The sequence below is a fragment of the Pinus tabuliformis genome, chromosome 3_1 (assembly GCF_031772625.1).
Source record: "Pinus tabuliformis cultivar Carrire ecotype Pingquan chromosome 3_1, CPIR1, whole genome shotgun sequence".
NCBI classification, from domain to species: Eukaryota; Viridiplantae; Streptophyta; class Pinopsida; order Pinales; family Pinaceae; genus Pinus; species Pinus tabuliformis.
The window spans coordinates 223,189,710-223,204,456 of record NC_142301.1 but is presented as its reverse complement, the minus strand read 5'-3'; the positions used below and the strand labels follow the sequence as shown (position 1 = coordinate 223,204,456).

The 14,747-nt window shown below is 34.5% G+C and overlaps 1 protein-coding gene across 1 annotated transcript; it reads left to right on the top strand.

The window, feature by feature from the left end:
• Positions 1–467: 467 nt before the first annotated feature.
• Positions 468–4,311, top strand: LOC149186601 (coniferin beta-glucosidase-like). Its single transcript, XM_089411064.1, has 13 exons — positions 468–905; positions 1,039–1,105; positions 1,233–1,291; positions 1,489–1,564; positions 1,668–1,739; positions 1,845–1,932; positions 2,064–2,316; positions 2,390–2,505; positions 2,735–2,955; positions 3,190–3,221; positions 3,466–3,568; positions 3,757–3,865; positions 3,956–4,311. The coding sequence occupies exons 1-13, from the start codon at positions 771–773 to the stop codon at positions 4,191–4,193; spliced, it is 1,569 nt and encodes a 522-aa protein (XP_089267190.1). The 5' UTR covers positions 468–770; the 3' UTR covers positions 4,194–4,311.
• Positions 4,312–14,747: the final 10,436 nt, after the last annotated feature.

The window sequence follows — 14,747 nt, the reverse complement described above, 5'->3', positions numbered from 1 at the left end:
GGATTCTTGGTAGAACAAATTAGATCAGAAAATCAATAAAAAAACTTTTCAAAAAATCTCATTTATAAACAATCACTTTTATCTCAAAATATTTGATCTTTCTCCGTACTTAATAGATCTGGAGTTAAAATAAATATAAATTGATTTAAAATAATTCACTTAACTGAATTTTCTGATTCAATTAAAAAACTGCAATTACTCTGTTAATGAGAATTGGCATGAGAATTTTTTTTCGAGAGAATTTTTTAGATTTAAGATTACATTACAAATATGGAAGGGAATTTATAATTTATTATACCCATGAAATTAGTAAAAGTCAAAACTCTAGACATTTACAACTTAATAAGAGTCCAGAAATTTGAAAACACTCCCACAGGACTCCACCCCTTACAAAACTTCTACCCTTCTGACATACCAAAGATTTCGATGGAAATAAAATAATGGTTTGACTTCCTTGAAGAAAAAGTTAAAACCAGCGGTAAACTCGTGAACCTCTCAGTGCAATTAGCCTTTCTGAATGTGACCACGTCTCACTTCTGGAACTGATGTCAAAGATGAACCAATTTCTACTTCTCACTTCTCGAACTGATGTCGAATATGAACCAATTTCTACTTCTGAAATCGAGGTCAAAGATGAACCAATTTCCGATCTCACCAATGTTGAGCTGGTTACATTAGTATATTTCATCCTCAATTTCATTCTCAATGTTCTTGTCTGTACTTAAGCTTAAGCTTACAATCTTCAATCAATCAATACTATTTTAGCAGACATGAGAATGGTAGGTTCGATTATAGAACTGCTGATCCTGGTGAGTCTGTCTATCGTTTCTGCCTCTACACAACACCTCTCTCGAAACGACTTTCCTCCAGACTTCATTTTTGGTGTTGGTTCCTCTGCTTACCAGGTCTCTTTCTGCTTCATCATTCATATATTTATGTATACATTCATTCATTCAATGATTATGGGAAAGATATGCCCATCTCCCAATTCATACTGTGGGATGTTAATGTGAAAAATCCACAATTGGATTTCTGCAGTATGAAGGAGCTGCAGCAGTAGATGGTCGGAAGCCAAGCATCTTTGACACTTTCACTCACAGGGAAGGTCTGTTTCATCACATATCTTCATTCATCCCTTCATTTGCATTCTACCCAGTTCCATACTTTACTTTGGGAATTTCAAGGCCAAGACTGGAAGTGAGCTGTTGTTTGTTTTTCAATTGTATTGTCAGGGACTATTCCGGATGGAAGTAATGGAGATGTAGCTGTTGATCAATACCATCGTTACAAGGTATTATTATCTGCAAATCTAAGAACAATAGATGTGACTAGCACAAACCTATATACAGTGGCTACTTGTAAGCCATCCTCAAGCTTTTTGTGCATGTCCAACCCCATTGTTGTTGTTTTCATACTAATGTATCAATAGTTAAACTCCTAGATGATTTCGGTATCAACCTGATGCAAAATTTCATGTGGGTTTTGAAGGAAGATATTGATCTAATGTCTGCGATGGGAGTAGATGCCTATAGACTTTCAATCTCATGGCCCAGGCTTATTCCTGGTATATTTCTGTTTAAGCTCTGACCACATGCTTAATCCTGAGAATTTAGTAAACACTCAATAGACAATGGTAGGAAATAACTATTTCACATGTATTGATGCAGATGGTGAAGGACCCATCAACCCAAAAGGCGTCGAGTACTATAATAACCTCATAAATGAGCTTTTGTCCCATGGTAGGCTCTTGTTTTATTTCTTGACAAACTTGTCTCTCTATTTTGATTTTATTCTTGTGACTATCATCCTCAAAACTGTTATTTGTGACACAATGCATGTCTCAGGCATTCAACCACATGTTACATTGTACCACTTTGATCTGCCCCAAGCTCTGGAAGATTCCTATGGAGGTTTCTTAAATCCACAGATTGTGTAAACATCTCCTGTTCTTGATTTTCTTCCCATGCGGGTTGACACTCAAGTCAAAGCAACCATTTATTGGTGCATCAATAATCTTATGGTTAGAGAAGCAGAGTTCTCTAATCTACTTCGATCTTATGCAGGGAGGATTTTAAAGGTTATGCAGATGTGTGTTTCAGAGAGTTTGGTGATCGAGTGAAATATTGGTCCACTTTCAATGAGCCCAATATATTTCCCACTGCAGGATATGATCAAGGGTTTTTCCCACCTCAACGATGCTCCCAACCATTTGGAAATTGTACTGCTGGAAACTCAACTGTTGAGCCTTATATTGTTGGTCACCATGTTTTGCTATCACATATAGCTGCTGTGGAGCTGTACAGGAAAACCTATCAGGTTGTTTTCCTTTCTGATCTATGTTCATCTCCATTCATTCTATGAGATTTTCTAAATTTCTTGATGAATGCAGGCAAAGCAGAAGGGCTGGATTGGATTAGTAATTTTAGTAAATTGGATGATACCTCTTACCAATAAATCCACAGATGTGGCTGCTACTCAAAGAGCAAATGATTTTATGGTGGGCTGGTGAGTGACTTCTTTAACAGTGTATTTCAAGTTAACTTATGCTTCAACCAGAAGCTTCAGTGCCATTGAGCAGTCTCACCAATTTTATTTCTCCTCTTTTTCAGTTGGGGTTTTCGTAGTGATTCAAATAATTAACAGCTATATTGTTGAAGTGGATGCAAATAGGTGTACTTTTGTTTGGTTGACGGCAGACAACCAACATGAATTAATTTCTTTTTCCAAAACCCAGGCTTTTAGATCCATTTGTTTCTGGAGACTATCCAGGGAGTATGAGGAATATAGTGGGTTCTCGGTTACCTTCATTTACAAAGGAACAGACTCAAAAGTTACAAGGGTCATTGGACTTCATTGGTGTCAATCACTATTTTACCATGTATTGTTTTGATGTTCCAAGAAAAGGTGAACTTATGTCAAGAGACTATGCTCAAGATATGTCCATTGGAATGGCAGGTACGAGAGTCATTCTCACAAATAGATTTAACTCAATAAATCTCATCTTCTAACAGCCTTTCAACTTGGCCTCCTTAAATTTATGAAGAATAACATTACTGTCTTGAAATCATAAAGGAAAATGGTTTTGATCCGTTGGAGTTTTATGTTTTTTTAAATTCAAAAGTGATACATTGCAAGAACATTGGTATTAAGAACATTTTATGGCTGTTCTGTACTACTTGATGAATGCAGTGGAACGAGATGGAATTCCCATCAGCGTCGATGTAAGAAGATTTTGAAGAATCACATGTCCTATTATAATCACATGTTTTCTTTTTCTTTTTAGCAGGAGCGTTGATAGAAATTTTGGATTTAAACTATGCCTTAGTTTAAAAACATAATTCTAAACTGAGAGACAAATACAATCCAAAAATTCGACTAAATTTTAATAAATTTTTAACATTATGTTCTAAGTATGTTTATATCTTGACAAAAAAAATATTTACATCATCCTGAAATTTGTGGCAGAGATCATTTTTGGGTATGCCAGTTGTACCACAAAGCATGCAGGCAGTGCTTGAATATATTGAGGACCGTTCCCATAATATTCCTATTATTGTGCTTGAAAATGGTGGGCACTCTTCTTATGTTATTCCTCTACCACAAGTTAGGTTTTCAGGTCCTCAATGAGAGCTCTCTGTACACTTAAGATTTATGCAGGTTCAAGAAAATATACGCAGATTGGTGCTACACGTTTTGATCATTGACCATCTAATTATCTGTTCTGGACTTACAATATCAGTTTTCATGTCTGGACAGGATTTTCAGAGCCTAATAATTCTTCTATTCCCCTTTCTGAGGCTTTGAATGACCAATTCAGGGTGGAACTCCATCAAGAGGTCCTTCAGTATGTGCTTGCAGCAACAAGGTATACCATTTCTGAAACATATGATGAAATCAAGGAATTTGTGAAATGATGAATATCTCTCAGACATAAAACGTTTATTCATTGTGGCAGGAATGGGTCAGACATCCGTGGATACTTTATATGGACTTTGCTAGATGACTTTGAAGTTTTGAGTGGTTACACTTGGCGTTTTGGTCTTCATTATGTGGAATTTAATGACAATTTGAAGCGTTATCCCAAACTATCTGCTCATTGGTACAAGAATTTTCTGCAGAGGCGGGAAAGCAGGGAATCAATACTTGAATCTCAAATTTTACTCAACACCTACACTCCTATGAACGTCTCATAGGACCAAGAATTGAAACTCAATTTTATGAAAACAATGCGGTATATTTTAGGCATGATTTTCTCGTACTAATTTGATATTTATGTTTATATTCACTTCCAAGAATGCTTTTATAGCATTTAATATATGCTGTTTATGGTAGGAAACCATGTATTAAAAAATCTCAATTATTTTTTTATTTTTCCTAAGTTAGGATAGATCATATGAGTGTTCATGGACGTTTTTTTTTATTATCTTCATCATCACCATATTGGTATTTTCTAAAATTTTCACTAGTTCTCCCCAAATTGTTCTTTGGACCCTTACAAATCGTTTAATATTATATTTTTTCATTCTAGAGGCATCCTAGTCTTAAAATGATATTTGAAACAAACTTTATGAGTCGTATAGTTCAAAATACTTTAAGTCCTATAATTCAAAATATGAGCTTTTGTGCTTCATGTTTGCCACAAGCAAAATCACGGCAGCTTAAATTATGAAATATTGAATGACAATCTTAGTTTTCTTAGAAAATATGACTCTAGTGCTCGCTAATTATTTTTCAATAGTTGTTGTTGGTGTGCCTAATGAGTATTCCTCATTATCTACACATATATGCCTTGTCTATTATTGTGGAGGTTGTTGAATCTTAGTCGGATATGAGAGATTCTCTCCAACAAGATTTTTTCCTAGAATAGAATGTGGAGTTAAGTTGTTGTTGGCTTGAAGTCTCAATGGAATAGTATATTTATCTTTAATCGAAAACCCCCATGTCTAAATTCACATTGAACTAGATCGAATAAACAATTCAATGTGTTTATGTATGTTATGATTGTATTTTTGTGAATTATTGTGTTTCTTCTTCAATTCTTTTGAAGTAAATTTGTTACAATAGTTTAGTCATTTTGAGAGCTAATCCTTAAAATAATTGAAGAAACCATAAAAGAGAAATTCTATACATATATGTTTCCTATCATGTTGGAATTACCAAAAAGTAACTGACATTTATGTGGAACAACTTGCTCTTTTTGTCCTTCTCAAAATTTTCAAGGATCTCTTAAAGCACACAATTGTTTTATAAGCTTCCTAAGAACCTTAATATGTTCCTCGGTTAGAAAACTAAAATGGTATTCTATTATAAAACAAGGTCATTCTATGTAGGGTTGAAATTTGATAGCCTACTTAACAAGTGAAGAATTTTTTTACGAGAAGTTCTAATTTAAATACTCATTTCATCTAATGTTCAAACTTTAATTCTTTAGTTGATCTCTTAATGTACACAATTGTTCCTTCTCAAATTCTTTAGTCACCCTTTTCAAGTTCTTCAATAATCCTTTAGTGTATACAGCTATTTTATCAGGCTTCCTAAAGCTTTAGTATATTCCTAGAATACAAAACTAAAATGATATCTTGTTCTTAAACAAGGTCATTTTATGCATGGTTGAAATTTGATGTCCTTTTCAAATGTAGAAAATTTTAGTATATTCATGGTTTATAAAAATAAAATGATATCTTGTTATTAAACAATGTCATTTTATGCATGGTTGGAATTTGGTGTCCTACCTTTCAAGTCTAGAAATTTTCATATGATGTTCTACTTTAAACTTTGATTTAATTTTATGCTTAAATCTTAATGTTGTATGCCAAAACAATAGTTGTAATTTTTTTTAATTTGAATATAACATTTATTATTATTATATAAAACATTTAAATTTCATACATTTCTTCATATGGTATAAAAGAAATGCAAAGACATAGTTTTCCACCAAGTTCCTAAGATGTAAGTGTGAGAGAGAGGAAATAGACATAGGGATGTCTAGAGAAACCCCTAAAATTTTAGGTAAATTCATGAGGATGAGGGGATAGTGTAAGGAACCCCATATATAAAATTATTAAGAAAAAAAATCCAAACATAACAACTCATCATTATGTAATGGATATTATTTTTATTTTTTATATATATTTATATTTATATTTTTTTTCTCAGGGGACAGGTTTGGCAGATGCGGTAACTGGGAAGGGGAGGTTGGGGGCCATAGGGGTGCATGTTGCCTAGAAGTCTCCAATTTTTTGAAACATGTCCGTACATTGGAAAAACATTCTCTTGTGTATTTCACTTAGTTTCACAAAATGCAGGGTGGTAAAATGTTTTTCTGAACATTCTCCCTCCTTTTGAGGACGTGGGAAGTGTAGGGGGCACATCCCTATGGAACAATGCAAAAACAATTTTAAATATATGATAACATACACACATATGACATGATAAGTAAGAAACTTGAATTTTAGAATATATTTTTTAAACCTTTTCAAGAATTGTGCATCCAAGTTTAAATAATAATCTTTTCTCTACACAAAAAATGCAACAATAAATCATTTTAAATCAACTATGGTTATCTTAGACTCATACCTAAGATTGCAAGAATTGGTGGACCAAGAAATATTTCTTAGAAAAATTAAATTGAAACCAACAAATGAGTAGCCAGGTGAAATGTTTGTGAATTATATGAAATGATGAGCTACAAGGTTAAAATATTTTATAGTGTACAAGGGTTTAGAAAATTTGGACTCCCAATTTCATATAGTGTAAAGAGAGCTACATAAAAAGAAAAAGAAAAACAAACAAAGAAATAAGTATGAGCAAAGAGTGAACTTGACATAAAAAACCTTGACATTTCACAAAGGGCAAACTTGTGATCATGCTAATTAGAGATACATACGGATCTCTACATATTTTGAATACTAATGAATCAAAGCAGATGATTCACAACTCTAGAAAAAGACTCACTTGTCAAAAATCTCATGAAATGGCCACAACAAATCAAAGAACATGCATGATGGTGCAACAAACAAATATTTGCTTGCAAAACTATTCTAAAACCTAGATTTCAATTATTTGTGCATAAGCAATGGATTCATGAAATAGTTGCATTCTAAAATTAGCTATCATCGATTAGATCAATGAATATGTGAAATGGATCAGTTGTACACAAAAAAATTACAATTTGTAAAATTTTTAAAAATGAAACTTCCAATTTCCATATAAATGAAAATAAAGTTTGATGAAAAGAGGAAATTCATTACTAAGTTACTACTAATGCATTATACTAATGAATGAAAATTTCATATAAATCATCTATGGTCAAGATGTGAATGAATACACACCACAAAGGGAAATGTATAACCCAAATGACAAGGTTACATACTACAATTAGATAGACCAACCAACATAGAAGGAAACTTAATACATGGAATGAAATCCCAGAGTTAGCAAGTTGTTGGCAAGTAAAGAAATGCATAGGCTAGAGTTAGTAGGTTGTTCAGAGGGAAAGACCTTGGCGATGTCTATTTGCATTGAATAAAGTCAAATATTGTATCATTAATTGTAGGATTCTAAAGAGATATGCCATATGATTGGAAAATTGATACCAAGAACTAGAGAAACTTTCTAGAATTGGATAACTCATGTTAAAATCAATGAATTTCATGAACCGAACTTAAACAATTTGATCTTTTGGTTGAGCTTCGACAAATTTCAAAGTTTCAGGGTAAAATTTGATGAACCCTATGACTTTGGTTTTAATGTAGAAATTGATTCAACATGCTTGTGGGAAATGATCCTAGACTGGGAGGATAACACTCCTATCAATCCCCTAGGCTAGACCTAATTGAGAAATAAGAATATGAATTACAAAACCAATAGGGTTAAAATCGATATATATCAGTTTGCAATCCTATGGGTTTTTTTAATTTTTATTCTTATCTGTATGGTATGTAGTACCTTTTTCTCTTGTAGGCCAACTCCATCTTTTGCATTTTCAAGAAAGTATCTTAGTTTACACATAAAAGAGTCTAGTACCTAATATAAACTTTTCATTGTTTCACTTTCCCTTCCTACCTAGGCTACAAGGGTAGACATTTCTTAGTACTCTCCTATATCTCTATCTAAAATCTACTTTGTAAGAAGAAAGGACTTGGTATTTATTGCTAGGTTGTCTAATTAATATCTTGCATTTATACTTCTCACACAATGTCTGTGTTTATTTGTATAACCACAAAGCAAAGACACATGTACCATTAGTCCGAGATTCTAAAATGAGCTGAACAACTACTTTTCAATTATGTTGTCACATTTATGCTTTCCATGGCATGGATCCTCTATTCAAATGGAGAAATAACTAGAAAATGTCCATTTATTCTTATCTTATAGCAAGGATATTAGTTATCGATCTCATTTTTCTAGCGAAAAATAGGACCTCAATTCTCCAATTTTTTTATCCCACAACCCTTGGAAGATACTTAATGAAAAACTCTACCAATCCTAGGGGTTTTTATCATTCAACAAACTATAATATCCTAGCATACTCACATCATAGGAATTGGGTTTCTTATCCCCCGAACACACTGGAACACCCTTTCCTTAAGTCCATATCATTAACTTGCTTAGGATATCCCCATGTATCTTGCATGATACACTCACTAAGTAACATAAAAGGACCATATCACACGATAAAAGTTTGATACCCTAATTACTATTGTCACTAGGCTCCCACAACGTCATAAACTATAGGTTAGTTCATTAATATGTGTACATAAGTATGAACATAATAACCACATCCCTATGGGGATTATATACATATCAGTTCAGAAAATCATATACGAATGCTAAATCATATACTCTAAAATACATATTATTAACATAAACTTGTATATCTATATTTGGAATATATAACTTTAATGTTAATACATATAGAAGTATATACATAAGACACATCATGATCTCACATCACTTAACATATGTCTAAAATGGTCACAAATAGATATATTTGTACTATATTATAAATGTAAATGAGTTTGGTTAACTCCTTGTAAACAAGGAATTGACTTGAGCTATATTGAAAACATAATTATAATATTTCTTGACAAGGATTCAAAATGTGGGGACCTATTGACGGTGCTAGAAATATGTCAACCATGTGGGCCTACCTGATGTGAAGTCCTAATTAGACCTCACACCATTTGGAGTAGGAGCCCCATCTCGAGTATCGTCCCAATCACCATAAATTAAGGTTTTCCTTAGTTGCAATGGATAACATAAGTGGGTATGCACATAACCTTTGAAATCAACAAATAAGATGATACTATGAAACACCAATTGTAATGTGTAATAGACTTTCACTAGAGGGAGGTAAGAGTGATCCACATTTATGAAGGAATGAAATGAAATACAAATATAAATAGAAAACATAGAGATACAATGAAAACAAAACTTCAATTCATTAATAACATTGTACTAAAAATTGTTTACGTGCAAAATGGAAATAAACTAGCTCAGGTGATGGTAGCTTATCTCTGAGAAGAGATGTGGTGGTTATATGCCTTCTGAATATTGTTACAATGAGGATCAGGGGCCTATTTATTTTTTAGAAATAATGGAAAAACCTAAACATCCAAAACACTAACCCTAGGAGATGAAGCGCCATGTAACAACGCTGGTTAAACATCCATGTAAAATATATAAGACTATGGTTGATGGGATGTGTATTTCAAGCTGAATGGTGGGAAGAACATCCTAGTGGGTGTTCATTCAGTTTATTATGGCTGAGGAAATTGGCAAAGGAAATGGCTAAGGCTTTGGAAAGGCATGAGGCATTAGTTGGTATATTATTTATGAAAATAAAGGAAATTAAGAGAAAAGGAAGGTGAAAGGTCACAGGTTGGATGTGAGGAGGAAATTGAAGGAAAATAATGGAAATTGAAGAAAATAGAGGCCTCATTAATAAAAAGTATTATGAGGATCTGTGGGTAGGCTTGGTCAATGTAAGGTTGGTCGGTTCAGTTTTGGAGCTCTCTCTCTATTCTCTCTCTCTCTCTCATACTCTTGGATACTTAGAGTTTTCTTGGAGCACTCTTGGAGGAGTGTGGCATACTTGGATTTTGGAGCAAGAAGGAAAAGGAAGAGCAGGAAAGTGCAAGAGGACATGGGGATCAACAAATACAACGGGTTTTACTTGCAGGTATCGAGTTTCATGTATGTTTTCGTCACTATTTTTGGCATGCATGGTATATGCATGTGGTTTATTGGTCATGATCTGTCACTGGCATGGAGGCTTGCCTAGATTGACAGTGGATTTGCTTAGCCTTTCCATTTCTTAGATAACCATGGAGATTATGGGTTTATTTCCTTTTTTTTTTTTGTTGATTCTCATGTTTCCTTAGCTTGGGTTGAGTTACTAGTTCTTGGAGCCTTGGTTGGACAAACGCTCTGGAGCCCTATAACGGCTTGGGTTGAGTTATTAGTCCTAGAGCCTTAGTTGGACAAACACTTTGGAAGCCCTATAACAACTTGGGTTGAGTTTCTAGTCCTGGATCCTTGGTTGGACAAATGCTATGGAGCGCTTGGTGGGTTGATTTACTAGTCCTAGAGCCTTGGTTGGAAAAATGCTCTGGAGCCCAGCAACAGCAGTGGGTTGAGTTACTAGTCTTGGAGCCTTGGTTGGACAAACGCTTTGGAGCTCGACATCAGTCATGGGTTGAATCACTATTCCTGGAAGTTGGGTTGGAACAAACATTCTAGAGCCATAGAAGGCTTGGGTAGAGACCAATATGATGATGGTTTTGTGATGTCCAATCGTGAGGTGGAATCACTGTGTGATGGGTTGAGGTGGATGGCCTCTAGAAACCCTAGATGGTCTTTGGATTGTTGTGTTCTATGAGATTCGACATTCATGTTTAGAATATGGCACGAGGGTGAATGGTTGAAGAGAGATTTGGCTCAGCCATCCTATGGTCGGGTAGAACGTGGTAGTCCCATCCCCAGTTTGGGTTTTTCATCATCAATATGAGGTTATTTATCCTTGTATTTCTATGAGTATTATACTGGTTTATATGTGGATTATATGGTTGTGATTTCATTGGTATTTATGTTTCTATTATGCTGGTTATGTATATGTTTTATGGTAGTGGCTATGTATGGCTCTCATCATGTTTTTACTTGTATATGAATGAATAATGTATCTATGGCCTAATGGATGAAACTGCAACTAAAGTGATAAGGAAACAATGCCTCATGTTAAGACCCCTATGCGTAGATTTGTTATTTACACATGTAGATTACATATATGCCAAGTATTTGACAGAATGTCAGTCTCAGTTGGGGATGGTCAAGCCTAGTCCTAGAGTTAGTTATTGGTTTATTAGTCTTGTCATCATGTGTTTAATGGATTCCGTAAGTTACAAAAAGTTCTAGGAAGTGGTCAGAATTCTAAGCTTGAAAAGTGCATTAAAATCCCCGGACTTTGGCACAGGTCTGCTGGAAATAGTCCCTAGACGTAGGCATGTAGGATTGTGGGAGTGTCCAGAGCTCTCTAGATGTGGGCATGCCCATAGCATGGGAGCGTCCAGAGGTCAAGTGGTCCAAAATCTTAGTGGGACCCAAGGGTTGGTTGGCAGCAAGGTTGGATTGGTTCCTAAGGGTCCTAAGGCTAATGTTGAATGTTTGTATGGTGTGTTTCCATTGATTCAACTTCCTTAACATAACTTAGGAGGTCAAATCATATCATATTGGCCTCTCATCACATGTTTACCTTGGTTTTCTGGTTGCTTGGGTAGATGTGGGACGAGGGTGTTATAGAGTAGTATCAGAGCATGGTTCACCCCTCAAACTGGATGGGTTGTGTGTTGGTCATGCATTCATGTTGATTGCATATGTGTTCCTTATGCTTGTAGTCCATGTGCTTGTTGCATTTGCATGGTGTTGATCATGGTTGTAGTGATGTCACCATGTGAAAGTTGATGGTGTTGTTGTGGTATGTGTCGTCATGAGTGTATGGGTGTATATGCATTTTTATGCATGTCGGTTAATATATGCATGCATTATCATGGTTATGGTTATGCATGTATGGTAGGTCAAATATGCATTGTGAAGTCATTATATGAAATTAGGCCATCATGATGATATTGGTGTGTTATGATTCTAATGTGTTGGATGAGATAGAGCAGGAGACACATATCATTAAAGTGAAGTTGCAAGAATGGAATTTGGGGGCAAGCGCATGATGTCATATAGGTTTGCATGTTGGGCATGCATGTATGTAGGTTAAGGATTGTTATATGCATTATGGTCATGCGTATGACTTTCATTCTATTTAGGTTATGGTTACATACATGATAGATGCTAGTTAATTAGTGTAGTCATATGCACATGTCTCAGATAGTCATAAATGATAGTAACATGTGGTTGTATGCATGCTATTGTTGTTTTAGATAACTTGATGATTAGGTTATATGTTGCTGATGAACATGATATATAACTTTTTGTTGTTATATGATAGTTAGCTTGATGATTAGGTTATATGTTGTTGATTAGCATGATGTATAACTTGTTGTTGTTATATGATAGTAACTTGATGATTAGGGGTATTATATTAAGATCTTGATGTTATATGTATCATGCTAAATTGGATTGGCATGTGTAGATGGTTCGGGTTATGACATTTAGATATGAGTTGACTTATTTGTGACATTGTGTTGTGCTAATCTAGACAAACTGTGCAGATGTGATTATTATGTATGAATGATAAATGTTTATGAGCTTATGATGTGGACATGTTAGCTAGTGACTATTATGGATATCATGACCTTATTTTGGGTTGAGTTGATATGTTTTGAAGTTGTATCGTGCTAATCTGGATTGATTGTGTAGGCAATATCACCTCCCCTGAGATACATTAAGGTATGAATTTGCTTATGTCATATACTTTGTGCTTGAATGTTTGATTATAAAGTCCATTTGGTGTTTGAGTGTTTGGCGTCTATTATGTCGTCTAGTTGATTTAATTAACATGGTATGTTTGCAAGTTGGTTGAATGTTTGATGAATTGCATAATATGAGTATGTGTTTCAATGATCTTGTATTAAGATGATTGTACTAATACATATGTGTTGATACAATTGATATGTACTTGAGTGTTGTAGGTGATAGTTGTAGCATTATGTTTAATGACTATGAGTTGAATATGGATTATGACATGATTATTAGTCTTGTTAAAGGTTGATTTCAAATTGATAGATATGATTGTCTTGATATTTGGAATGTGTGGTTGACATGTGTGGAGAGTTGCAGGAACATGCTTGGTATTAGCATGATAAGGTAATAGTTGATGTCTTTATATAACTAACTGTTGGGTGATGTGACAACACATAGTAAGCCTCGATTCCAACAAAGTAAAAAGGTAGAAAAAAGGAATTAGGCAAGAATTCATTTGTCTATGTTTGGAAACCCTAATCCCAAACGAATGAGTGCTTTGCATACAAGAAGTCTTCTTAACCTTAATATTGTTTGACATTATTGGTTGACATTATTGCTTGAACATGTATTTGACAGGTATATTAGCTAGTCTATAGTTATAGGTGGATCTTTCAAGGGAATTGGAGTCTCTTGAGAGATGGTGTGGATGTGTTTAGTTGTAAGCAACGTGCTTAACACAAAAAGCTAAGGTAACTGGTGTATTCTTATGTTTATTTAGACACTGACAGTTATGTGTTTATGGCAATATCATGTAGGGGATTGCATGGAAAAGAGACTGCCTTAAAATCTTAGAGAAGGCTCAAGTTGAGCTTTCCTTTGGAAGCACTAGGAACCATGGGGATTGAGTCATGGTGTCTATTTCTAGTCTTGTGCTTTTGGTATTTTGTGATTTTCTTGCGCTTGATTTGTTGTTTTGTTATGTCTAGTTCATGATCATGCCGCCTTGTTTGTGGTGTCATATTTTTGTTGGTTTACCATAGTTTTCTTCTTGTTTGCTTCTCGGTCTTGCCTTTATTGTTTTGAGAGTCTTGGGAATTGGTTGAGAAAGAAGAAAGCTAATGGTGCTCGGGGAGAGTTGAATGAAACCTAGCAGGTAATGTAAGACCTAGATGAAGCTTGGTACATGAGTAAGGGAATTTGAAGTTAAGAATATGATAATCGGTTGGAGTGGTTTAGTCCATTGGTGTAAATGGGTATTAGCAGTACAGTCATGAGAAAGGTAAAAGGAAAGTTAAAGTGAATGGATGTGAGGCATCTGATTCCTTAGCTATGTTGGGAATTGTTGTTCTCAATGTTGCGCATGTGTTGCATGCATAAAGGGAGGTATATTAACATTGACCTTATGATTTCTAGTAATTACGTTATGATCATGATTATGTTGATGTCTATATATGTATACATGAACGTATGTATGTATGTCATGTCTAATAGGGTCATCATGGATCATGATTTTTTTTATGATAATGTTTATATGTATATATGTATGTGTGTATGATGTTGCCTGCCAGGATCATGATTGTTTAATGCTAATAATTATATGTATATATATGTATGTATGTTGTTGTCTGATAGGGTCGTTAGGAATCATTCTTGTGAAAGAATGCATGCATACGTAGGTGAATGGCATGAATAGGTTCCTAGTCTTACGATGAATCAATTGGGAGGAGTAGCCCTGACAAATCTATGAGGTCAGTATCATGTGGTTATGAGTTGATATGATGTGATTATATTATATCTATGTTATGGTTAAGCTATACCGAGGGATACATCAG